The sequence below is a fragment of the Phascolarctos cinereus genome, unplaced genomic scaffold, assembly GCF_003287225.1.
Source record: "Phascolarctos cinereus isolate Bilbo 61053 unplaced genomic scaffold, phaCin_HiC Scaffold_1;HRSCAF=81, whole genome shotgun sequence".
In the NCBI taxonomy this organism is placed as follows: Eukaryota; Metazoa; Chordata; class Mammalia; order Diprotodontia; family Phascolarctidae; genus Phascolarctos; species Phascolarctos cinereus.
Genome location: NW_027555514.1, coordinates 89,992,750 through 90,020,388, shown reverse-complemented (window position 1 = coordinate 90,020,388; position 27,639 = coordinate 89,992,750). Strand labels below are relative to the sequence as shown.

General features: G+C 37.4%; 2 protein-coding genes across 8 annotated transcripts in view; one reads left to right on the top strand and one right to left on the bottom strand.

Moving 5' to 3' along the window:
* Positions 1 to 18,771, top strand: part of GALNT11 (polypeptide N-acetylgalactosaminyltransferase 11) — a 76,935-nt gene extending 58,164 nt beyond the window's left edge. For 5 of the 6 annotated variants that reach the window (XM_021009606.2, XM_021009607.2, XM_021009610.2 and 2 more), the window contains exons 9-12: positions 656 to 874; positions 9,488 to 9,592; positions 17,472 to 17,609; positions 17,940 to 18,771. In XM_021009606.2, the coding sequence (XP_020865265.1) occupies positions 656 to 874; positions 9,488 to 9,592; positions 17,472 to 17,609; positions 17,940 to 18,071 (594 nt within the window). In that variant the 3' untranslated portion in view covers positions 18,072 to 18,771. The remainder of the gene's footprint in view (positions 1 to 655; positions 875 to 9,487; positions 9,593 to 17,471; positions 17,610 to 17,939) is intronic. The other variant, XM_021009611.2, reaches the window with a different exon arrangement.
* Positions 18,772 to 20,331: 1,560 nt separating this feature from the next.
* The window catches only part of KMT2C (lysine methyltransferase 2C), a 306,292-nt gene continuing 298,984 nt past the window's right edge, over positions 20,332 to 27,639 (bottom strand). For both annotated transcript variants that reach the window (XM_078152657.1, XM_078152656.1), the window contains one exon: positions 20,332 to 23,183. In XM_078152657.1, coding sequence (XP_078008783.1) covers positions 23,091 to 23,183 — 93 coding nt within the window. In that variant the 3' untranslated portion in view covers positions 20,332 to 23,090. The remainder of the gene's footprint in view (positions 23,184 to 27,639) is intronic.

The following is a 27,639-nucleotide window of genomic DNA, read 5'->3' as shown; positions in this document are numbered from 1 at the left end:
ATGAAACCATCTCATTTATTTGCCTCTTCAAAGAGAAACTGTGAGCTTCCAGTTAGCTACAATTTTATGTCTTCTGGCTTCATTTATAGTGTGAATACCAATAGATGTGTGATTTAATTCTTCCACTGATACATAAGCCTATTGGTCATTGGATATAAGTGTACCGGTAGTTAAAATAATGTTTGTTGACTAACAATTTTATGATTCTTAGTATCCTCTCTCCTCTTTCCAACATACCACTATCGCTACTGAAGTGCAGACTGCCTGGCATAGAACTGAGAATTACCTTGTATTTTTATTTGTTTTATGGATTGGCATGATCTCCGAAATTTCTTACCTGTTGGCCAAATTTCTGATGTAGAGTAGCTCCATAATTACCTGAACTGGTCTTTGGAAAGTAGAAAAATTTCCGAATTTGAGTTCTATTTACATAATCTTTGAGAACCTAAGATTACCTTTATGCTATCATGAGGCATCAGAAAAGGATTTTGGTAGAGATTCAGAATGTATTAACATATGGAGCTATAATTTACTAGTTGACTATTCTTCCAACTTATAATTAAAAGGTGCTATTTTAAGTTGCTATTTAAAACTGAAATATAGTTGCTGAATTGATATTAAGGAAGAATTTGATCTTTTTTTCCCCCCAACTTAGGAGCAGTATTTTTCCTTGAGACCTGAGCTGAAGCTTAAAAGCTATGGAAACATCAGTGAACGTGTTGAATTGAGGAAAAAACTGGGCTGCAAGTCATTTAAATGGTATTTGGATAATATCTACCCAGAGATGCAGCTGTCTGGGCCCAATGCCAAACCACAACAACCTGTTTTTATTAACAGGGGACCCAAGCGACCCAAAATTCTGCAACGTGGACGGGTAAGGAAGTATCTCCATTTGCATAGTTTTAGATGAAACTATGTTAAATGAGATCTCCACTGGAGGCCATAAATGGTATTCTAGATAGCTCCAAAATGTCTTGATCTTTCATTAATCCTTTGCATGGAAATTCCATCTGCCAAGGTAAAGACCTTTGAAATTTAAGTACAAGATGGACTGAGTCTCACACAGTTAACACTAGGGATTCTGCATTTGATTGGATTAAAAAATACTCTATTCCAGTGTTTCCTGTTTTAGTTGAGCGTGGCATGGTTCAGTGTTCTTAAATCTTTCAAAGTTGTTCGTTTTCACAGTGGGGTTCTTATTGAGTAAATTGTTCTGATTCTGATCACTTCCCTCATATCAGTGTATACAGGTTTCCTCTTGTTTTTCTGAAACCATTGATTTCATTGTTTCTGATGGCACGGTCGTATTCTGTTACAGTTATGTATCATGATTTGTTCAGCAAGTCCCCAGTGGACGGGCATCCCCTTAGCTCTTAGTTGTTTGTCACTGACAGTACACTTAATATGTCTCCTTTTTTTTCTATCCTATACAGTTTGTATAAGAAGGATTGATATACATGGCTGAAGGGAAAAGAGTAGATTAAATCTATTTACAGGTTTAAAAGTATTAACAAGATTCCACAGCTAAGGCAACTATCATTATGCCCCCTGGAAACCCTGTTTTCTTGTTAACCTCTGCCTTTTTATCCTGGATCTTTTCACCCTTTTTCCATCTTCTTGTGCTAATGGAAACCTGACTCATTCCAAAACCACTGCATCTGTAGCCATCCTTTCCAGTAATATTCCTGTCTTTCTCTGGAAGCTGTGGTGCAGAAGAAGGCATAGGAATAGCCCTTGTGCCTTATGCTCACATCCAGACTACCCCTTTGCCATCATCACTCAATACACTCTCCTCCTCTGAGGTTTGATCATATCTGTTGCCCTGTCCAAATTCTCTTGTTAGAGTCATCTACTGGCCTCTTGGTTATTCTTTCTCTTTTTTCTAGGAATTCTGTACCATTAGTCTCCCTCTCTGCCCCAGAATAATTTTTTGGAACTTCAGTAACAATGTCAGTGTCTCTTCAAACATTCTCTCCTTTTAGTTCCTCGACCTGCTGAACTTCATCAGCCTTCAGGACCCTCATCTTTGCTCCATCTCACCCACACCCAGAGGCGGTTGTGCTATTATCTGACCATAATGAATAAGTGTTCTAGCTTCATAGTATAGAACTTTGAAATTTTTCTTTCTAATCACAGCTATAGATCCTGTTACAATGTCCTGGCTCTTATTTGTTGATAGGTATCACTTGCTGTATTAAGGAAAGGCTCATTTATTCCTGTATTTTCCTGGGTAATAGTAGAGTGCATGTGCACGCTCACATATGTGTGTGTGTGTGTGTGTGTGTGTGTGTGTGTGTGTGTGTGTGTTGTTTACCAGAAATGGGTGTTGTATTTTATCAAAAGCTTTTCGTGCATCTCTTGATACGATCTTACAATTTTTGTTTTCACTATGGTCAGTTATGTTGATCATTTTAAAAATGTTGAACCCTGCATTCCTGTATAACTCCATCCTAATCACTGATTGTATGTCTTTGACATGTTGCTTTAGCCTTGTTGACAGTATAACTTTCGTGTTGGTATTCATTAAAGATATTACTCTATATAGTTTTCTTTCTTTATATATTCACTTTGCCTGGTTTCAGTACCAAGAGTACTTTGGCTCTAACAGGACTCTACCTCATTCTTGTGGCAGGAGGTTAAATGCCCAAGTTTCCTTTTACTAATTGATAAAGATTGTCCCTTTAAATTCTTTAAAAATAATTTTTCGGGACTTCCGCTTCCGGGAGCCAAGATGGCAGAGTGAAAAGGTAGTCCTTCTCACTCTCCCCTATCAACCTCTGAAAACCCAGAAAAATATCACCCCAGAAAAAAACCCCAGAACAGCGGAACTAGAAGAAAGACAGGGAGCAACAGTGCAGCAGCCCAGCAAACTGGTCTCCCAGTGCCTCAGCAAAAATAAGGGAGGCAGAACTACAAGGGGCCCCAGGCGGATAGGTACCCTGCAGCATTCATCTGAAAGGAGGTGAAGAAGACAAGAAGCCCAGGTGGTAGAATGGGCAAACACCAACACCTGGACCTCTGAGTGCCTCAGTGAGGGCTGGGGGTGGGGGGTGGGGGGACCCAGTGGAAATCAGCTCAGAAAACCACCAGGTGCCTCAGCACTCTACTGCAAGAGGCCCCAGCACACAAAGCCAGTGACCAAAACCTAAGCGCTCAACACAAGAAGCTTGGGTCAGTACCCTCTGTTTCCCAGCAGGAGAGCTCAATCTCTCTAAAGGCCAGGGAATAAAGAAACACCGTGAGTAAAAAGAAATGTACTATAGATTCATATTATGAGAAGAGTGAAGATCAAGACAGAAATTCTGAAGGGGACAACATTGTCAACAAACCCACATCTGCAACAACAAAAGGGAATATGAACTGGTCTGAAGCCCAAAAAGCCTTCTTAGAAGAGCTCAAGGAGGATTTTAATAGTCAAATGAGAGAGGTAGAAGAGTCCTTCAAAAATACAGTTGGCCAACTGGAAAAAAAATACACTGAAGAAAACAAGTCCCTAAAAAACACAATTGGCCAGTTGAAGAAGGAAGAACAAAAACTAACAGAAGAAAACAATCTGTTAAAAACTAGAATTGGACAAATGGAAACTAATGTCTTTATGAGAGAACAAGAATCAGTCAAACAGAAACAAAAAAATGAAAAAATAGATGAAAATAAAATACCTCATCAGTAAAACAACGACCTGGAAAATCGACTCAGGAGAGACAATTTAAAAAGTATTGGACTACCTGAAAATCATGATGAAAAAAGAGCCTGGACAGTATCTTTCAGGAAATCATAAAGGAAAACTGCCCAGAAGTCCTAGAACCAGAAGGGAAAATAACCATAGAAAGAATCCACCGATCACCACCTGAAAGAGATCCCAAATTGACAACACCAAGGAATATAATAGCAAAATTCCAAAATTACCAGATGAAAGAGAAGGTGCTGCAAGCAGCCAGAAAGAAACAATTTAAATATCATGGAACCACAGTCAGGATTACACAGGACCTTGCAGCTTCTACATTAAAAGACCGCAGGGCATGGAACATGATATTCCATAAGGCAAAGGAGCTTGGAATGCAGCCAAGGATCAATTACCCAGCAAAAATGAGCATCATTTTTCAAGGGAGGAGGTGGATATTCAATGAAATAGGAGACTTCCAAACTTTCCTGATAAAAAGACCAGAGCTCAACAAAAAATTTGATCTTCAAGTACAGGACTCAAGAAGGACTTAAAAAGGTAAATGGGACAGAAAGATACAATATGTTGTTAATAAGGGGGGGCTGTTTAAACCCCTACAAGGGAATATGACACTTGCAACCCTTGAGAACTGTATTGTTATTACACCATGTTAAAGGAGTATACATAAAGAGGGTGGATATTAGTTGACTTTGATGTAATGAAAAAAAAAATCTAATCAAGTGGGTTAAATGGATCCAAATAAGTGGATCAATCTGATCTTAGAAAATGTACTGAGAAAGGAGGAGGCAGACAAGGGTAAATTACATTACAGGAAAAGACACAAAATCCTATTACAGCAGAGGGAAAGAAGGGGGGGGAGCATTGTTTGAACCTTACTCTCATCAGATTTGGCTCAAGAAGGGCATAACATAATCAGTTAGGTATAGAAATCTAACTTGCCCTATAGGCAGTAGGAGGGAAAAGGGGAAAGAAAAGGGAGGGGGGAGGGGGAGAAGGGAGGGAAGAAGCAGTAAGATAAAGGGGAAGAAAAGGGAAAGGGATAAAAAAGGGGAGGGACTGAAGGAGGCAGTGGTCAAAAGCAAAACACTAGTGAAGGGGAAAGGAAAAAGGAGAAAGAAAAGCATAAAGGGGGAAAAGGATGGAGAAAAAGACACAGATAGTAATCATAACTGTGAATGTGAATGGGATGAACTCTCCCATAAAATGGAAAAGATTGCAGAATGGATTAAAAACCATAATCCTACAATATGTTGTTTACAGGAAACACATTTGAAAAAGAGTGACACATACAGGGTAAAGGTAAAAGGCTGGAGCAGAATATATTATGCGTCAGCTGAAGTAAAAAAAGCAGGGGTAGCAATCCTGATCTCAGACAAAGCAAAAGCAAAAATAGATCTAATCAAAAGAGATAAGGAAGGAAACTACATCCTGCTAAAAGGCACCATAGACAATGAAGTAATATCATTACTAAACATATATGCACCAAATGGTATAGCATCCAAATTCTTACAGGAGAAGTTCAGGGAGTTACAGGAAGAAATAGACAGCAAAACTATACTAGTGGGGACCTGAACCTCCCCCTCTCGCACTAGATAAGTCTAACCACAAAATAAACAAGAAAGAAGTTAAGGAGGTGAATAGAACATTAGAAAAGTTAGGTATGATAGACCTCTGGAGAAAAGTGAATGGGGATAAAAGAAATATACTTTTTTCTCAGAGGTACATACACAAAAAATGACCATGTACTAGGGCATAAAAACCTCACAGTCCAGTGGAGAAAGGCAGAAATATTAAATGCATCCTCTTCAGATCATGATGCAATAAAAATTATATGTAATAAAGGGCCATGGAAAGATAGACTAAAAAATAATTGGAAACTAAATAATCTAATCCTAAAAAATGATTGGGTCAAACAACAAATCATAGAAACAATCAATTTCATTCAAGAGAATGACAGTAATGAGACAACATACCAAAACCTATGGGATGCAGCAAAAGCAGTTCTTAGGGGAAGTTTTATATCTCTAAATGCTTACATAAATAAAATAGAAAAAGAGGAGATTAATGAATTGGGCATACAACTAAAAAAACTAAAAAAAGAACAAATTAAAAATCCTCAACTAAACACCAAATTAGAAATATTGAAAACCAAAGGAAAAATTAATAAAATTGAGATAAGGAAAACTATTGAACTAATAAATAAAACTTAAGAGCTGGTTTTATGAAAAAACCAATAAAATAGATAAACCTTTGGTTAATTTAATTAAAAAAAGAAAGAAGAAAACCAAATTACTAGTATCAAGAATGAAAAGGGTGAAGCTACCACCAAGGAAGAGGAAATTAAAACAATAATTAGGAACTATTTTGCCCAACTGTATGCCAACAAATTTGACAATCTTAGTGAAATGCATACATATTTACAAAAATATAAATTGCCCAGATTAACAGAGGAAGTAAAATACTTAAATAACCCCATCTCAGAAAAAGAAATTGAACAAGCCATTGATGAACTCCCTAGGAAAAAATCTCCAGGGCCAGATGGATTTACATGCGAATTCTATCAAACATTTAAAGAACAATTAATTCCAATACTATATAGACTATTTGGGAAAATAGGTGAAGAAGGAGTCTTACCAAATTCTTTTTATGATACAAATATGGTGTTGATACCTAAACCAGGAAGAGTCAAAATAGAGAAAGAAAATTATAGACCAATTTCTCTAATGAATATAGATGCAAAAATTTTAAACAAAATACTAGCAATAGATTGCAGCAACTTATCACAAGAATAATACACTATGACCAGGTAGGATTTATACCAGGAATGCAGGGTTGGTTCAATATTAGGAAAACTATCAGCATCATTGAGCATATCAAACAAAACCAACAGAAACCACATGATCATCTCAATAGATGCAGAAAAAGCTTTTGATACAACACCCATTCCTATTAAAGACACTAGAAAGCGTAGGTATAAATGGAGTCTTCCTTAAAATAATAAATAGCATCTATCTAAAACCTTCAGCAAGCATTATATGTAATGGGGACAGGCTAGAAGCATTTCCAATAAGATCGGGGTGAAACAAGGATGTCCATTATCACCACTGTTATTCAATATTGTACTGGAAACTTAGCTTTAGCAATAAGAGAAGAAAAAGAAATTGAAGGCATTAGAATAGGCAAAGAAGAAACAAAGCTATCACTCTTTGCAGATGACATGATGATATACTTAGAGAATCCTAGAGAATCAAGTAAAAAACTACTTGAAATAATAAACAACTTTAGCAAAGTTGCAGGCTATAAAATAAACCCACATAAATCATGAGCATTTCTATATATTACCAACAAAGCCCAACAGCAAGAGATAGAAAGAGAAATCCCATTTAAACTTACTGTAGACATTATAAAATATTTAGGAGTCTACTTTCCGAAACAAACCCAGGAACTCTATGAACACAATTACAAAACACTTTTCACACAAATAAAATCAGATCTAAATAACTGGAAAAACATCAGTTGCTCATGGGTAGGCCGAGCTAATATAATAAAAATGACAATCCTACCTAAGCTAATTTACTTATTCAGTGCCATACCAATCAAACTACCAAAAAATTATTTTAATAACAAGATTCATTTGGAAAAACAAAAGGTCCAGAATATCAAAGGAACTAATGGAAAGAAATGCAGGGGAAGGTGGCCTAGCAATTCCAGATCTTAAATTGTATTATAAAGCAGCAATCATCAAAACTGCTTGGTACTGGCTAAGAAATAGGGAGGTGGATCAGTGGAATAGGTTAAATATGCAAGACACAGTAGTCAATGACTATAGTAATCTATTATTTGATAAACCCAAAGACCCCAGCTTCTGGGATAAGAACCCACTCTTTGAAAAAAACTGCTGGGAAAACTGGAAAAGAGTATGGCAGAAACTAGGCATAGACCCAAATCTCACACCATATACCAAAATAAAGTCAAAATGGGTTCATGACTTAGGTATAAAGGCTGATATCATGAGTAAACTGGGCGAACAAGGAATAGTTTACCTATCAGATCTATGGAGAACAGAAGAATTCATGACCAAACAGGAGATAGAGAACATTATGAAAAGCAAAATGGATAATTTTGATTACATTAAATTGAAAAGTTTTTGCACAAACAAAGCCAATGCAACTAAGATTAGAAGGAAGGTAGAAAATTGGGAAAGAATTTTTACAACCAGTCTCTCTGATAAAGGCCTCATTTCTAAAATATATAGAGAATTAAGACAAATTTATAAGAACACAAGCCATTCCCCAATTGATAAATGGTCAAAGGATATGAACAGACAGTTCTCAGATGAAGAAATTAAAGCCATCTATAGTCATATGAAAAAATGCTCTAAATGTTATTGATTAGAGAAATGCAAATCAAAACAACTCTGAGGTACCACATCACACCTATCAGATTGGCCAACATGACAAAACAGGAAAATGATAAATGTTGGAAGATGATGGGAAAATTGGAACACTAATACATTGTTGGTGGAGTTGTGAAATGATCCAACCATTTTGGAGAACAATTTGGAACTATGCCCAAAGGGCTACAAAAATGTGCATACCCTTTGATCCAGCAATAGCACTTCTAGGGCTATATCCCAAAGAGATCAAACAAATGGGAAAAGGACCCACATGTACAAAAATATTCATAGCAGCTCTTTTTGTGGTGGCAAAGAATTGGAAATTGAGAGGATGCCCATCAATTGGGGAATGGCTGAGCAAGTTGTGGTATATGAATGTAATGGAATACTATTGTGCTATAAGAAATGATGAACAGGCTGACTTCAGAAAAACCTGGAAAGACTTATATGGTCTGATGCTGAGTGAAGTGAGCAGAACCAAGAGGACTTTGTACACAATAACAGCCACGTTATGCATGACTAATATGTTAAACTGAACCCTTCTCAGCATTACAAGGATCTAAGACATCTCCAGAGGCCTCGTGATGGAAAATGCTGTCCACATCCAAAGAAAGAACTATGGAAGTCAAATCGCTATCTCTTATTTTTACCTTCTGTTGAGTTTTGTTTCATCTTTCTGATGGTTCCTCCTATTGGTTTTAATTTTTACTTACAACTTCACTAATATGAAAATATGTTTAATGGGTATGTAAATGTAAAGCATATATCAGATTGTGCGCCGTGTTGGGAAGGGTGTGGGGGAGGAAGGGAGAGAAAAATTTTCAACTCAAAAGCATATGGAAGTGATTGTTGATAAATCAAAATAAATTAATGAAATTTAAAAAAAAATTTTTTTCTGGGGCAGCTAGGTGGTGCAGTGGGTAGAGCACCAGCCCTGAATTCAGGAGGACCTGAGTTCAAATTTGGCCTCAGACACATAACAGTTACTAGATGTGTGACCCTGGGCAAGTCACTTAACCTCATTGCCTAGCCAAAAAAAAAATAAGTAAGTAAATAAATGAATGAATGAATGAATGAATAAAATTTTTCCTTATTTTTCAGTACACGTCTATATTGAAAAATTGGCCAGTTTGAAAGGGGCTTTCCCAGCTATACTAACTGTTACTGATTTTTCTCTATTGTTAACTCCTATAGGCATGTACAGTCTGTATGACCAAACTGACTATAATACAGTATGGGCAGCTTCCAGATATGGCTGGGGATAAAAAGAACTCTTGTTTTTTTTTTTTTAATGCCCCATTAGATAACATGCCACCTAGTCACATCCCTTCTTAGACTTCTAGGGATGTATTCTGTTGTGTACATACCATATGTGATAAATGCTAAGAACTTTTTGTTTTCTTTTATAGCTCTATCACCTTCAAACCAATAAATGTTTGGCTGCTCAGGGTCACCCAAGTCAGAAAGGAGGACTAGTAGTTCTTAAGGTGTGTGATTACAGTGATCCAAATCAGGTGAGTGACAATGCATGTCACATTCCTTCCTAGTTCTCCTCGGTCTCTCTACTGAAAGGTGTGAAGTATATTTTGTTATCTCTTTCTGGGATCAGTATTAGTTTGTGGTTGTTCATTTCTTTCAGTGTCCAGTTCTTCATAACTCCGTTTGAAGTTTTCTTGGCAAAGTGGTTTGTTATTTCCTTCTCCAGCTCATTTTACACATGAGGAAACTGAGGTAAATAGGAAGATGAGTCTTGCTGACTACAGTCCCAACACTCTATCCAATGCACCACCTAGCTGCCCCTGTCTTTTTTTAGGTAATCATTAAATTAGTAAATCAGTTTACAGTTATTAAATAGCTACCATGTTGTGAGAAGAGCATGGTGGAACCAGGAGAAGCCCTGTGTAAAAGGTGGTATTTGAGCTTGGTCTTAAAACCAAGGATTTCAAGGCATAGAATGAGGAGGGCGTATATTCTAGGCATTGGAAACAATTCAGTGCAAAGGCAGAGGGAGGCAATGGAGTATTGTGTGAGGAATAGCAAGAAGGCCTGTTGGGTTGGACCATAGAGTTTATGGAGGGGAAAAATGTGAAGCAAGGCTAGCAAGGAATGATAGGACTGGGTTATGAAGTTTTAAATGCCAAACAGAAGTTTATATGCAGCTGCTACAGTGTATTGAGTTACTCAGAGTTTGGCTGCTTTTTATATTTTCATTTACATTGTTATAGTCATAGTGCAGTTATTCAGGTTATGCATCTTTCTGCTGTAGTTCATACAAATCTTCCTTTACTTTTTTGAATTCCCATACTTGTCATTTATTGTTGTACAACAGTATTTCATTATATTCCTATCCTACAGTTTATTTAGCCATTCCTTAGTGAATAGGTACCCATTTCGTTTCCAGTTTGGTGACCAAAAAAATTGCTGCTATGAATTAATTTCGGTATATGTTGAAACTTTGAGCTCTTGGTGTATGTGGCTGTTAGTGGGGTCACTGGGTCAAAGGTACTTTTTTTACATAATTTCAAATTCAGAGCACCTGGATCATTTCATACCTATTTCATACCAACACTGTGTTAGTGTTATCTGTCTTCCAATAATACTGGCTGTCATTTTTTTTGGTTGTCATTTTTGCTAATTTGCAAGGTGTGTAGTAAAATTTCAGGTTGGTTTTAATATGTGGATGCCCTTCAGGATGTGAAGCATTTTTTTGTGTTCTTTTGTAACTTGTGATTCTTTTCTAGAAAATTGTGTATCTCCTTTGACTCTAGCTTTTGGGGAATAGCTCTTGTTCTTATGTATTTGTGTCAGTTCCTTATATAGTATGAATATTAGACTTTTATCAGTATTATCAGTGACACTTCGTGCAAAAGAATAATTTCCACTTGACAGTTTCTCTTATTCCCTTTTGCTAGTATAAAAAAGCCTTAAGGTTTTATTCAATCAAAAATATCTTTTGCTTTTATAACCACCGCTTTCCCTTGTTTGGTTAAGAATTCATTAACTCAGGGCATCTAGGTGGCGCAGTGTGTAGAGCACCGGCCCTGAAGTCAGGAGGATCTGAATTCAAATCCAGCCTCAGACCAAACACTTGATACTTACTAGCTGTGTGACCCTGGGCAAGTCACTTAATCTTAATTACCTATAAAAATAAAAAACACTTAAAAAAAATTCATTAACTCTACCACCTCCCTAGCCATGGTAATGAAAGATTATCTCCTTCCAGTCTGTCATTTTTTTTTTAATGAGGTAACCTTTTATATTTAAGTTATAGGCCCATTTTGAACTTATTGTGAGATATGGTTTAAGGCCTAATTTCTGCCAAACTGCTTTACTTTCCACAAGTCAGGGTTAAACCTAGTTCATACCTTGATCCTTTCTCAACTGGACTATTGCATTTCCTCTGATTGGTCTCCCTGCCACAGGTCTCTCCTCACTCCAGTCCTTCCTCCACTTAGATGCCAAGGTGGTTTTTCTAAGTGTAGGTCTTCCTCGTGTCACCCCCTGTGTTCACTGAACTTCATTGGCTCCTTCTTGGCTCCAAGATCAAACATAAACTTCACGGGGCAGTTAGGTGGTGCAGTGAATAGAACTCTGGCCTTGGAGTCAGGAGGACTTAAGTTCAAATTTGGTCTCAGACCAGACATTTGATACTTACTAGCTGTGTGACCCTGGGCAAGTCACTTAACCCCAATTGCCTCACCAAAAAGAAAAAAAAAAGAGGGGTATGTGTATGTATACTTCTGTTTGGTGTTTAAAAGTCTTTTATAACCTAGCCTTGTTTCTACCTTTCTTTTTATACTTTACTACCGTGCAGTGATCCACCTGCTGGCCTAGTTGCAGTTTCTTGGAGGTCGTGTTCCCTGCCCTCCTGTTTCTGTGCCTTTTCAGTGGTTGTTCCCTGTGCCTGGAATGCTCTCTTAATTCCCCTTGATTCCTCCAGGACTCGGCTCAAATCCCACCTGCTGCAGGAGGGTTCTCCCAAATCCATCCAGTAGCTAATACCTTCCCCTGTTAGTTTGCTTCTCATCCACTTTGCGTACATCTTGCACATACCTGTTTTTTGCAGGTTTTCTCCCTTAGAATTTAAGCTCATCAGTTGCATGGGCTGTTTTTTCCTTTCTGTGTATCCCTAGCACTTAGCACAATGCCTGGAATACAGTAAATGCTTAATTTTTTTTTTAAAGACTATTGGAGTTAAGTGACTTGCCCAAGGTCACACAGCTCGTAAGTATCAAAAGTCAGGTCTAAATGCAGACTTGAACTCAGGTCCTCCTGACTCCAGGGCCGGTTCTCTATCCACTGTGCCAATTAGCTCCCTGATAACTGCTTAATTAATGCTTGTTGACTGATCAAGTAACTGACTCAGAGTAATTTATAATCTTGGGTTTAGCGAACACTAGGCTATTTTCTATTAGCTCTCCTTAGTTTCATTTATTTAATTTTTCAAAGTTTTGATGATTATTGTTTTATAGTATAGTTTGAGCTTGTCTCTACTTTTCCTTACTTCTCTTATTGTTGTCATTCAGTTGTTTCAGTCCTGTCTGGCTCTTCATGACTCTGGAGTTTTCTTGGCAGAGATACTGGAGTGATTTGCCATTTCCTTCTGCAGCTCATTTTACACATGGGGAAACTGAGGAAAACAGGGTTAAGTGAGTTGCCCACTGTTACACAGCTAATCACACGCTGTCTGGGACCGGATTTGAACTCGGAAGATGCATCTTCCTGACTCTCGGCCTGGTGCTTTATCTAATGCACCACCTTAGATGCCACTCTACTAGCTTCACTATTATAGTTTTATGTCTTATGTCTCTCTGTAACACATTAACTTTTCCTTTCAGAATCTAGATACTATATCATTTGGTGCTTGTTTAGCACGGGTAGTAATTCATTGTCTGTGGTACCTTTTAGCAAGATGTAGTTTCCATGCTAAAATTAGGGTTATTTTTGCTGTTGTTTTATCTAAGATCATGATTGTAACTCCTGCCTTTTTTTTTTAACTTTAGCTGAAAGAATGGATTTTGCTCTAGGCTATTATTTTATCATTGTGTTTCAGATGTGTTTCTTGTAAACAGCACATTGTTGGATTCTGGTTTCTAATTCATTCTGCTCTACTTTTCCATTTTGTTGATGAGTTCATCCCCCATCCACATTCACAGTTATACTTGCGATGTATTTTCCCTGAAACCTACCCTCTTATGCTTTTCCTTTTTTTTTTCTGCTTCCCACTCCCCTCTTTTGGAGGTTGTTTTTCTTTTCTACCCTCTCTCTTATTTTAGTAGATAGAACTCTTGACTTGGAATCAGGAAAATCTCACCTGAGGTCAGTTGTGGCCTTAGACATTTACCAGCTTTGTGACCCCAGGCAAGTCACTTAACCTGTTTGCCTCATTTTTCTCAGTTATAAAGTTGGTTATGATAACAGTAACCTTTACCTCATAGGGTTGCTGTGAAGATCAAATGAATTAATATTTGTTAAGTGCTTATTAACCCAGTGCCTGGAACATGTTACATTTCATAGAAATGTTTATTTCCTTCTTCTCCCTTAGTCCTTTTCCTTTAGCCCTTTTCCTTCAGTTTTTCTTCTGGGCAAAATGTTATTTCTGTGCCCCTATCTGTTCATGTGTGTATATTTTTCCTTCCTTTGAATAATTCAGATGAGAATGAGGTTCAAATATTTCATGACCCCTCCCTTCCACTTGCTCCTCCTTCATAATGATCCCTCCCAGGCCTTCTGTGTAATTAGACTTCCTCTATGACCCCTGATCATGATAGAATTCTAAGGGGCTTACATGTATCATCTTTCCCATATAAGAGTTTAACCCTGTTTAGACCTTCACATGTCTCTTCACTAAAATGTCACAGTGAGTCTTTTTTTTTTTTTGGATTTCCCAATCAGATTTTGGCTTGGTGCGTTTTTTTAGGTCTTTTTATTTTATATGAGTATTGTTATATGTATAATTAAATGGTGATTGAGTAGTATATATGCAATAGGAATGATTACAGGCATCCTCCTCAGAACATGATTCAATCCTTGTTTTTGACTAGACTTGCAATATAATTGGTATAGGCAGTTCTCACTAAAGAAACTCCCTCTATACATACAACTTTTCGCAACTTGGAGGGCAGCCTGGCCACTGAATATTTTAGTGACCTGTCTGGGGTGACAACATCAGTTTGTGTTAGAGAGAAGACTTGAGCCCAGGTCTCAGCTACAGGTTCATGGTACCAAGTTGCTTCTCCCTTAACTCCCATAGTGAAAATGAAAAGAATTATCACTATCCAGTTGGAATATAGGGATGGTGACTCTCTAAAGGAAACCAGAAAAGCTTGGTTTGTCCAATTCAAATGATCTGACGAAGAAAACCACTCCATTAGCTGTATCTGATAACTACATCTGATATGTGATATTTGACTCCACATTTTATATTTCGTATCAGAGCAGGGAGGTGTTCATTTCTTGGTGTTCTATAGACAAAATATTATCTGAATTTTGAGTTTTTTCAGTTGTTTCCACTTACATCATTTTCTACGTTGTTGTTCTGGCCTTGCTTTCTTTGCTTTGTATTAGAGTTCATATAATCATATTTCTCTAAATTCCTCATATTCTTATCCTTTCTAATGGCTCAATAGCCTATTACATTCATGTAGCCATTATTGGTTCAACTACTCTCCAGTAGGTCTCTACTGTTTCTCCACTGCTTTTGCTATAAGAAAAAGTACTTCTATGACATTTTGGTTATTTGGGGACCCTTTTCGTAGCACTGACAATATTGACTATTTCTAACATCATGTCAGCAAATTTGTTAGGGATGAGAATAAACCTCAGAGTTGTTTTAATTTATATTGCTCTTATTATTTGTGATTTTTAGAGTATTTGATCACATGGTTGTTGATAGTTTGCGTTTCCCTATGTGTCTTGGATATACATGGTGTTTAGTGGTGTACGGCACATCGGAGGGTCTTAAATTTTTGTTGAATTGGATTGTTTTTATCAGAGATACTGGATGCAAAGACTTTTCTCACTCAGCTAGTTTCTCTTACTCCAAATGCATTATTTTTGTTAGTGTAAAAGTTCTAAAACTTTATATAAGAATTTTCTATCTTATCTTTTGTATGTAGTTCTGTCTCTTGTTTAGTTACAAATTTATACCCTATGAAAACTCTCTTTCTCCTTTAATTTTTTTAAAGAAAGATGTGAACATTTATATTTAGGTTGCTTATATGTATTTGGAGCTTATTGTTAGCTTGTTTTCTGCCCAATTGATTTCTAAGTTTTATTTTTAAAATAAAATTTTATTTTATGCAATTAAACATTTTCTCTCCCCTCCCACCTCCCAAAAAGCAAAACAAAACAAAATTTTTCTTGGAAATATACAGTCAAGCAGAACAAGTTCCCACATTAACCCTGTCCTTTCTGTATATTAGTTCGTAACCTTTCTGTGAGGAGGTAGGTAGCATTCTTCATTTTCACTGGCTCTTTGGAATCATGGTTGGTCATTGCACTGATCAGAGTTGAAGTCTTCAAAAGTTAATTTATTTTTAGTTTTATATTTACATTGTTCTGGTTCTGTGAAGTTACTTTGCATCAGTTTTTACAAGTCTTTCTGGGTTTCTTTGAAACTATTCCTTTTGTCATTTTTTATGTCACTTGAGGGTCCTTTCCAGCTTTTCCAGCATTTCTTATCCAGCAGGTAGATTTTCCCCTAGAGGGGTGTGTCTGTGTGTATGAGTATCAAATAGTTTGGGTGATTATTGTTTTATGGCTTGTGAGATCTGGTAAAGCACAGTTACATTCACTGCCATTTTAAATTATTTTAAAAATTCTTGATATTTTGTTCTTCGATGAATGCTGGTTCTGTCTGCCCCACCCCAGTCCCACAAAGTAACCTCTGAGTGATTATATTGGTATAATATTAAATCTGTAAATTCATTTAGGTAATATCACTGTGATCCCACCATGACCAATGGATACTTGATCTTAATGGATACTTAAATCTTCCTTTGTTTGTAGTGTTTTGTACTTCTGTTTATGTAAGCCCTGAATTTTTTGCTAGATCAATTGCTAGATATGTAGTTTTGTTGTTTTGAATGGATTTTGTCATTTCCTCTTAGTTTGACTGATTGTGGATTTTGTTCATGCCCTGATACTTTACTGATGCTATAATTGTGTGTTTCTCTTTTGATTTTCTAGGATGTCATCTTAGGAAATCACAAACATGGCATGATTTTGCTCTTTTCACTAATATTTGGAAGATGTTTTCACTTTCCTACCATTTACACCTTTTCTGGTTTCCTTTAGACAGTCACCATCCCTGTATTCCAACTGGATAGCAATAATTCTTTTCATTTTCACTATGGGAGTTAAGGGAGAAGCAACTTGGTACCATGAACCTGTAGCTGAGGCCTGGGCTCAAGTCTTCTCTCTGACACAAACTGATGCTGTCACCCCAGACAGTCAGCTAACACACAGTCTTTAAGTACTTGTGATCTGCAAAGTTAAGAACCTTGGTCTTTGTCTGGAAGTGTTTTTGAGTGAGACAGTGGCACTGGAATTACTTTTTATCAGCGCTAAACAGTGGGGATACAAAGATGGGCAAAAACAGTTCCTGCCCTTAACAAGCACACATTCTAATGAGGGTAGACTTATCAAGAACCATGTGAGAGGTGAGGAAGAACATTCCAGCCATGAGGGACAGCCAATAAAGAAGCATGGAAATAGGAGATGATAGGAGATGATAGATATTGGTCGTGAAGTAAGCCAGTATAGCTGAGTCTCCCTGTGTGTGGAGAGGAGTAGAACAAAGAAGACTAGGAAGGTAGGGTAGCAAGGGTCCTCAAAGACCTTTAAATGCTAAATAGAGGACTTCATATTTGACTGGATGTAATAGGGAGTTGCCAGAGCTGTACTTTAAAAAATCATTTTGGCAGATGAGTGGAAATGAATTGGGAGTGCAAAGAGCCTTCTAATTGGTCTCCTTGCCTCAAGTCTGTTAGAGTAGTCATTACATCAGAGGAATCTGAAATGGGGTGAGAGCTGTTTGAGTACAGAGAATATATATACGTATATGAAAATTGCCTGGGTGACTGAGAGGTTGGTTTTGCCCTTGACAGCAATATGAAAGTTAGGAATAAGGGAGGGCTTCTAGGATAAGATGAGTTATGTTTTGGACAGGTTGAGTTTAAGATGTCCAGAACACAACTGGTGACATAGTACTATATACTAGGAGAGACAATGGATCGAAAGATCTCATTACCATTTTCATAGAGGACATTCGAATTGACATAGCCTCAGTCATCCTTATCTTTTATTGATAAAAGACAAACATTCTCAAATAGTGAATTCTTGAATGAGGAGCTAGGAACAAAGCTTAAATTTTTAATTCTTTGTTTCCAGGTCTGGATTTATAATGAAGAACATGAACTGATTTTAAATAATCTCCTTTGCTTGGATATGTCAGAAACTCGCTCATCAGACCCACCAAGGCTCATGAAGTGCCATGGGTCGGGAGGATCCCAACAATGGATTCTTGGGGTAAGGATCTGGCCTAAGTGGTGTCCTGGGGTGGGGTGATTTATAAAGCAGTGGGGTATTGTTTGGTAGTAGGATAACAATAGCTTATATTTCTTTAGGATTTACAAATTGCTTTTGTCATAGCACCCCCTTGAAATATGTTACTATCTTCCAGCAAGAAAACTGGGGCTAGAGTCCTTTGACTCTGTATTTGTATAGTCCGTATTTCCAGTACTTCTTAAAGTTGGGCTTGATTTGGAGATTATGCTTAGCATAAGAGAGGCTGTCTTGTTCTTCTTCATATGTAAAGGCAAATAACTGGTGCTGTTTCTTTCTACAATTTTCTTTCAGAAAAATAGTTGGCTCTACCAGGTATCAGTTGGACAGTGCCTAAAGGTGGTTGATCCATTGAGTCGGAAAGGTTATGTTGCTATGGCAATCTGTGATGGCTCCTCCCCACAGCAGTGGTATTTGGAGAGCTAAGATGAAGACACTGAAGGAGGAAATCATGATGCATTGGGTTCCTCCCTCCCTGAATGGAGTGATAACTTCAAAGAGTTGACTGAGAAATACAAACCAAGTCTTTTGGTTGCTATTCCTGACTGGCACTTTCTTCTAGAGGAGGAATTACTTTCCTCATTTTACTCTGGAGATTTCTAGGGAGGTGGATAGAAATGAGGGATTGTATCAAAGGCCAGAGTTCCCTAAGATGCCTATAGCATATGAGGAATTGCAATTCAGTAAGAGACAACATATTCTTTTTGAGATATTAATAGAAATTCCCCATTCATAAAGAGAAAATTAGGTTTTGATTTTTAAACTGAAGAGATTTTTTAAAAGAAAAGCCAAGAAAACCATTTATTTCTTGCTTTCATTAGATTCATGCCTCATTTAATTGATTTTTAAAATAATGGTTTTAACTGATCTAGACATAACATTGTTTCTTTTGGTCTTTGGAAAGGACATTAAAGAGAATTGATTTTCTAAAGCGATTTTAAAATGTCTTTCATCATATATATCTTAGGTAGAGTTAGGTAGATAAATTGCTGTAGGTGGTTTGAATAATGTGTTCTTAACTTCAATGGCATTATTTGTAGATCCATATTTAAAGATAAAGGTATTATTACAAGTTTATTTTGCTTAATTATAATATCTACATTTATAATAAATTGTTTATCCTTTAGGCTTTTTGTTTGCTCTTATCTTTCCTCCCATTTCAGGGTTTCTGCGTAGTCTGGGTTGCTCAACCAAGACAGTAAGAAGTACTTTTTCACAGTTAGTGGCTTAAATAATTTTGCTGGTTAGTTTACTTTATTTGAGCATTTATACTACTGAGGCGAAGGTCCCGAGGCCCATGGAAGAAGTTAGGTGCAAATTCAGAAATTGTTAAGTTTCATGGATTCATCTGGGAGCCAGTGTAGGTCAACAGTATGCCCTGGGCGTAGAGGAGCAGTGACCATGGAACCTTCAGGGAAGCCACAGTGCTGGTCATAGTTGTTAAGTACCTAGTTGTAAGAAGTTCTGTTTTCCCAGAAGAATTCTGCCTGAGCAGTAGTGAAGTATCAATAACAGTGAACTGTACTTGACAGAAAGAGTCTGACATCTCGCCTTTGAAAACTAACCCTTATCTGGGTTGTATTTGGCTCAGTGGAACTGTTTTTCCATTCAAAGGAAGGGAGCCTTCAAATAAATTTTGTCACTTGTAATATCCCTTCCCCAGAAACATTGGAATTAACTTATGATTATATGTTGACTAAAGATTTATTATTCAGTTCAGTAACTGTCTTTCATACTGTAGGGCAGGTTACTCAATAATAGGAATAGAGAAGGAAAACTAGTGAATAGATTCTCAAAGGGCCATACTTTCAAGATACACCACTGGACTGAGTAGAAGGCAGTGCCTTATGGGAGTTTTTAGTGCCAGGTCAAACTAGTGGTCAGTTTGAACAGTTACCTATCCATATGGAGGAGTGAGGTTGGTCAACACATGGCAACATTTAAAGATAAAAGAGAAAAACAGAGTAGCAAAACAATCAGTTTTAAAATATCTTTATAGCTAGATGGACACCTGACTTGTCCTTTGAAGCACAAGAATGTGTGCCTAGCCACCTTCTAGAGGTCCTTTTCTGAAGGGAAGGGTAAGCTAGGATATTCCCTCTCCTAATTAGCCAAGGGCCAGAGCCTATCTAGTTGGATAATCATATGAAATCACCTCTATCTAGCTAAGACATTTTCATATAATCTTAGAGCAGCAGAATTAATTGGAAGTTACCTTAGGTGTCATTTAATCCAACCTTCTATGTAAAGGAGGAATCCTTTCTACATCAGATTTTATTAGAGGGCAATGTTAGCTGTAGCATGACAGTATTAGTAGCTGACTCCTATGCTCCAGTGAAGCATTTCAAAACACTTTGGTAAGTGTTAAGAAAAATGGTCTCTTTCTGCAGGCCTAGATAAGGCTCATCTCTGATATATCTTCACTGAGGGCAGCAGAAAAACTGAAGAATACTGAAGCCAGCAGCAGGAGGTTCTGTATCCTTTTCAACCTGACTGTAGTTTTTTTCTTTCCTTAAAATTTCTTAAAACTATTACTTTTCAGTAACTTGCCCCATCACAAAACGATGGGGAAAAAAATCAAAAAATAGTCCACGAGAGGAGAAAAGAAACCCACATATAAGCCAAAGCTTTATCCATCATTCCTTTCCCACCAAACCAGATGTTCATAAGGAGCAGAATGAACAGATTTGAGTTTTAAAATTTTTACTTTTTCATGCTAAATGGGGCCTAAATGCACCCCCATGAATAATCAAACTACACACTGAGTACAGAACAGCAATGTACTGATGGTGCAATGCGAAGAAGCTTATCAGACTAAACAAACTGGCAGCTGGCCACTGTGGAGCAGGTACTGAACAGGTGGCAGCCCCTTGTCCTCCAGGACTGCATAAGCAGTTATCTAAAAGGACACACCTCATCTTGTCTAGAAGCAGGGATAGCTTTATAAATGACATGAAAACAATTGTAAAACATTTTGCAAACCTTAAAAGAACTGAAATTGATTATCAGTCTTCAGGTAGATTTTTTTCCCCCTTGGGAGAGGAAGGAGAACTGGTTTTAATCTGTGATTTGGTATAGGAAATTCCCTGTGAAGCTACCTCTAACAAACAGTGCAAACTGGTAATTTGTGAGCATCTTGAACTTTTAGCCCACTGAGAGGTGAGATGACTTGCCCAGGGTCATAAAAACTCAAACATCTGTTAAGTGTCTACTTCGGGCAGCCAGGTGGCACAGAGGATAGAGTGCTGGGCCTGCAGCCAGGAAGAGTCATCTTCCCCAAATCTGGCCTGAGACCCTTACCAGCTGTGTGACCCTGGGAAAGTCACTTAACCCTGTTTGCCTCACTTTCTCGTCTGTAAAATGAGCTGGAGAAGGAAATGGCAAACCAGTCCAGTATCTTTACCAAGAAAACCTCAAATGGGGTCACAGAGTCAGACAGGACTGAATTACTCTGCAACCTGAATCAGCAAAACATCAGGAGCACTGATAAAAAAGACAGATATGGGGGATGTCCTCAAAGGGAAATGTGAAACAGCCATTATAGACGTAAAATATTTTATTTGTAAATGCTGATCCTCTAAATCTGTTTCCACAAATTCCAAAACCCATAACACTCTGTGTACTTCAAAAAATTCAAAAATTTTTTTGCCAACATTAGGTACTATTATACAGAACAGAAAAAAAAATCCTGTAAGACAAATACTGGTAGGATGTTGGAATATTGTACAAGAGAAGAAAAATATTCAAGAAACAATTTCATACAGCTATTTATCAAGAGAAAAATATATACAATTGATTTATTCTGTAAGATAAAAATACATCATGCCATATACATTACAAGTTTAGAACTGTATCACTGATATACTAACAGTTTTACAGTCCATTTTAATTGTGCACACAAAAAAAAACTTCATTTTATACTTAGCCTGTGAAGTGTCAGTACCAGAATTTTAAGTATAAAATAAAAAGCTAACCTGGTTCAAAATGCTGATTAAGTTTCTACAAGCAAACACAAACAGTGTTTATTTTTTTTTAAAAAAGAAATGTAAACAAAAACAGTCCATACAAACACATCTTTAAATTACATTTTCCAAACCCCTGTTGCCAGAGTCCTGCAGCTGCAAGCATAATTTCTTTTGTTTTGTTTTGTTTTGTTTTTCCTTTTAAATGCCTTTTCCTTAAATAGAAAGCTTTGGGGTAAGATTTTAAGCTCTCTTTCTACATGATCCTATTATGTTTACATGATTCACTGTAGTCTGAACCAATGACCTAATTAAAACTACTTCTGCTGGAGGGGAAAAAAGTTCAGCTTCAGTTTGGGTGTTTTGTTTTTTTTAAGCAGTTATTCACAGTTATCACAAATTGTAAGCACACACACACAAAAACCTGACTGAAGTAGGGATGCAACAATATAATATGAAAAAAATTAATCTCAATTACTAAAACATCTAGAAAAGTTGTAGTCATAGTGTGTGAGTGAGTCTGTCTTTCTAACAGCCTTAAAGTGTACAAGACAATGAAGTACTAATAGGTCACACAGGCCTTTAGAAAAACAAACAAAAAAAGCTTTTTTTAAGTTGAAATTTTGGTTGTTACATAATTGTTATAATGGCATGTTTAGTAACACAAGATCATATTGTAACATCCCTATCAACATTTATAAGCACCCGAGCTGCTGCAGAGCCTGGTAGCATTTGGTCAATAACTATTTTTTATACTGTAATTTTCTTCTCAAAATATTTACACATTTGTACAAAGTAACAGGGTTTGTTAGTTCTGCAGGTAACAGCAGCAGCTTGGCTTTTTTCTAACTTTGTTTTTTAAAAATAGCTTCATTCACTTATTCAATAATAAATACAAAAGTTTCTCTTATTTTACAGAAATCAAAAACTACAATAAACTGACTCATGGAATCAAGTATTTTAAATGTATTTTAGTGCAAGTTATTATCCCTTAGCTCTATCCCTAAGGAAGTCATTTCAGTACATTCCTTGTTCAGTGGTGTCTACTTTATTTAAAATTTTCTTTTAATTAGAGGGCCTGCCCCTTTATCAAATAAGGCTGTGGCCAGCACTTTGGACATCTCCCTTTCGCTGGTGATTTCAGTCTTACATTCATAGGAGGCCCCCCCTCCTAACCCTTCCCCACCATGGAGCAGGGCAGCCATCGGCTCTTTACCCCAGTCAAAGTTTCTCCTCAAGAAGCTCAAAAGCAAAGGTGCTGGACCATCTGTAATTTAGCTTTAGGAAGTCTGCTTGAGCTAGCTTCCTTCTGGTGCTTCTTAACCCAAGGACTGTAGAAAGCACAACTCCCAGTAGCCATTTCAATCATACAATAAACAAACATATAAAAAAAAAAACCTTTTTCTGTTCACAAAATTCAATTGTGTGTTGAATCATGTCTTCCTAGGGTCAAGCAGCCCTCTGAGATATCAAGGAATGCATTCTAGTTCATCCATTTTCGGCAGTTTACAGCTCCACAGTGACATGGAATCTTGTGCTGGTCATCTTCAAAATCAAACTTATAGTCATAACAAAGCTGCCCAGGAGAGAGAGTGAGAAAGAAACTTGTCATAAGAAGAAAGGGGTACCCCCCCACCCCAAGGCCAAACAAAACACAGAGGAAAGCATTGTTTAAGATTATTGTTCCTTTGGGCTTTTCTCTGATAAGTTTATATGGAAACCTTGAAAAGGAACACAGAAAACTGACTTGCCCAAGGTCTGACTTTGAAGGAGTTGGATCTAGGAATGTACCCTCTCCCTAAAGGCATTTAATTCAACATTTCTCAAGCCAGAGTTTCTTAATTTGCCAGAGTGGCCTTTTGTACAGACTTATCCATGTGTTGTTCTTAATATCACTTATTTTTGAGACCAATAAAGGGTTTACTTCTGTTAACACAGTATTTTACTCTAATGTTCAGATCTTCAGATACTGACCCTAATTTTGGAATATAACCTTCCAGTGTGACACTGAAATTGTGTGAATCTTGTCTAAATGATATAATGTAGGGCAGTGGTGTCAAATATAAACAAGGCCACTTCATATGGATCCCTGCCAGCTACGTATTGATTCAGAAAACCACATGTTAATTTCATATTCTACTGTGTTTTTATTTTTTATTAGATATTTGAGTATTCCCAGCTAGAGTTGCTAAAAGCCTTCTTGGGTTTGACACATCTGATATGGAGGAAATAGGAAAGCAGGTTTAATTCCCCCCTCAAGAAAGAACTGGTTGGTGATAGAGGAATCATGGGGAAAAGTGCTCATATAATCTTGGAGCTGGCCATATCCATAGATTTTATGAAAGTGTAAGAAATGGTCCTGTTGCCACAGTCTCAAAAAGAACATGGTTCAAGAGGGATAGGAGGCTATTAAAAAAAAATCTTAACTAAAAACAAAGTGAATAGAGAATTTGCCTCAGAGATATAGGGTACACCAAGGTTGAAGTCCTATCTCTTCCAAATGCTGGCCGGGTGAGTGACCTAGAGGAAGTCCTAAGACCTCTTTGGTACCAACTAGAAAATTGCTTGGGGGCAATCTTCATTACTAGAGGAACTTCCACCTCAGCAGCTCCCAACACCCAATAAATCAATTCTTTCAATAAACATTTACTAAGTGCTAGGCACAAACAAGAAAAAAAAAGACACCTCCTGCCCTAAGGAACTTATAATCTTACAGGTCAAAATGACAAAAGACTTTTTAAAAGTTATATTTAGAATAAGAACAAAGAAGTGCCAATCAGCTGCTTGGATGCAGAAAGCTCAGGGTTCTAAGAGGAAGAGTGAGCAGTGCAGGACTGTGCTTGAAGTCACCGAGCAGGAGAGAGCTGCACTAGAGGAACAAGTTGGCTGAAAGGTCCAAGTGAACCAACTCTAGAAAGACGGCTGGTCTGTGCTGGCTATTGTCCTTCATTCATACCAAAATGACATCACTATGTTGGAGTCAAGGTACAAGGCTTTTGTGGCTGATCAGACCAATAGAGCTCACAACACTCTAGAAATGTAGAGAGGAACCAGATGATGAAACTCTTTAAATTAAAGGCTAAGAAGCTTGTCAAAAGAGAACCACTGAACGTTCTTCCAGCTGAGTTAGTTTGGCAGCTGTATGGAAGATGTATTAGCAAGGGGAGGGTCTGGAAGCAGGGGCATCAATTAGAGGCTGCTGCAGTAATCCAGACAAAAAATGATCTTCAAGCGTGGCTCATCCCTACCGTATGCCATCTCTGCTCATGTTCCTGAGTTCCTAAACACTGCCAGAGGAAGTCCCATCACTCCATCCAACTCCCTTCAGGGGCTGTTGTTGCCTTCCCTGCTCTCCTCAAACCCCCACTGCATCCCTCCATCCACATCTTCAGAGGCTCTTTCCTCCTATTTTACTTGGAAAAGAAGTGATGGGTCAAGAGCTCTCTTCCCCCTACTCTATCCCTCAAAACTGTTCAACATCTTCACTGATACTCTCCATCTTTATTCTTTCCTCTGAGGAAAAGGGGGCCTTTGTCCTGTGCCCTAAATCCTGTCCATTCCTGTATCCTGAGGAGTGGCCCCAATAATCATTCCTTCTCTTTTTCATGTTCTATCTCTCCATATTTCCCTGATGCATATTAAGTATACTCAGGTCTACATCATCTTAAAAAAAAAGACACCTTCACTTTATCCTGTAATTATCTTAAAGCTTTTTGTCTTATAATGCTGCCCTCCCCGTCTTGGCTTTCTTCCTAGAAAGAGTGACTATTCTGGCTGCTTTTCACTTGTTAATTTTTTGAAATTTTGCTTCCAAAGTCACACTCACCAATCCTCTCCTGAACATCCTGCTCCCTTGGCTTCTATTACAATGTTCCCTCACAATTCCCCTACTTCTCAAGCTGCTTCTCAGTATCCTTTGTTGGATCAATATATAACCTATTGCCCCTTATCATGGGTGTTTTCCCCAAGCTGTCATAGACCTGCACTTCTGTACACTTGCTCTCTTGAAGATTTTAGCTCCCACAGTTTGTCATCATGCCTCTGCAAATATTATAAAACATACGTTTCATAAAATTCTCCAAAATCTATAGAGCTCTAATCTCCTGAACTCCAGCAGAGCATTGTCCGATGTCTGCTTGGATAAATTCTGGACATCTGGAACTCCACGTGTCTAAAAAAGAATTCATCATTCCTCCTGCCCCGCCCTTCCTCCAATATTTCCTCTCTTACTTTTTGTCTTGTTGAAGACATCATGGTCCTTACAATCATCCTTTTACCCTACCCTCATCTCTTCAAATGACTTCATGCCATTTCTACCTACATAACATCATTGACATGTATCCCCTTCTCTCTACTCATAACAGAATCATCCTAGTTTATTCCTGGTTGATTATAATAATCTTCCTAAAGCATAGGTTTAACAATGTCTACTTCTATGTTCAAAAAAACTCCTTAACCTGGACTTTTTAAGGCCCTCTACTGTCTGGGTGGCACTTACTTTTTCCAGGCTCATTTTTATACTATTTCTCTTAACGATTTATATGTACAAACCAAAGGAGAAAATTAATTATTCCCTGCCTTACTGCATTTACACAAGTTCTCCCTTAGGCCTAAAGCACTGCCTCCAAGAATCCTTGTCTTCCTTTAAAGCTCAGTTCAAATACCACCTACTATTCTTTTTTGAGTACAGGAAAATTTGGAGGAGGGGGTAGGTTGAATGGAGGATGGCAAGGTGGTGGGGGAAAGATAACGTTTCATTTTTGGACATGTTGGGTTCAAGATGCTGATGGCCATGTGAGTAGAGATGACTAGAGTTTAAGAAAGACATTAGGGCTGATTATCTAGATTTAGGAGTCACTGGCATAGATATGACAATTGAACCTGTGACTGATGAGATTATCAAGGAAGATATATATACACATACAGAAAAGATGTCAGGACAGAGCTGGGGGCACACCATACTCAAAGAATGATGAATCATTGTCTACATATAGGGACATCTCCACTCTGGTTCTGATCCTGTCCTATTCAACATTCTCATTAAATGAATGAAAACAGTGAAGTATGTCTACCAATCTATGGATGACATTTAACTAGGAAGAAAAATTACTAAGAAATATTGCTGACTCAAATTTAAAATACCACCAGGCTAGAGGAAACAATGGTCCCAGAGTTCACAAAATAACTTTTTAGGATAATAGGATAGGATAATAGGATAATGTAATAAGCAAAATGTAAAATCCAGCAAAGAGTTAAAAAAAAATTGCCCAAGTATACAATAGGGGAAACCTATTTTGACGGCACTTTGTGTGGAAAAACAATTGAATTTTGGGCACAAACTTAGTGTGTCATTAGTATGATAATGGTTGCACACAAGAAAAGGGGGAAAAAAGGCAACTGTAATCTTGACATGGAAACAACATGTGATAGATGATGACTGGATTGAGTTCTAGTGTGTGCCTAGAGCTATTGATAAATTGTAGTCCTGAGACTTTAAGGCAAGTCTACTTTAATATATGCTTCGGTTTTCTCATTTGCAAAATAGGGATCAAAATGCATTACTAACACCCTACAAAATTACTTTGAGGAGGGCAGTTCTCAAACTGTAAAGTAATATGTAAATGTGAATATCATTATTAACTGAAATATAGTGTTGTCCAGATCATAAAAGGTAATAGTCTACTGTACTCACCAGGTAGACCACATCTTTAATATTATGTTCAATACAATTAAAAGGGATTTAAAAGGGGAACACAGGCAGTGATGAGGCATCTACAATCCATACAACATGAAGAATTAATGGAGGACATGGGGATGTTTATTTACTTTCCAGTTGAAAACTTAGAGAGGTGGACACAGCAGTTTCCAAGAGCTATTTCATGAGGGATCAGAGTCGTTTGTTGTTACAGAAACTAAAACAGGGATCCAATGACAGAAATTATAGAGAAGCAGATTTTAACTCAATATAGGAAAAGTTTTCCCAGCATTAAAGCTTTCAAATGGTTTAATAAGTTGTAAGATCCCTGCAGATG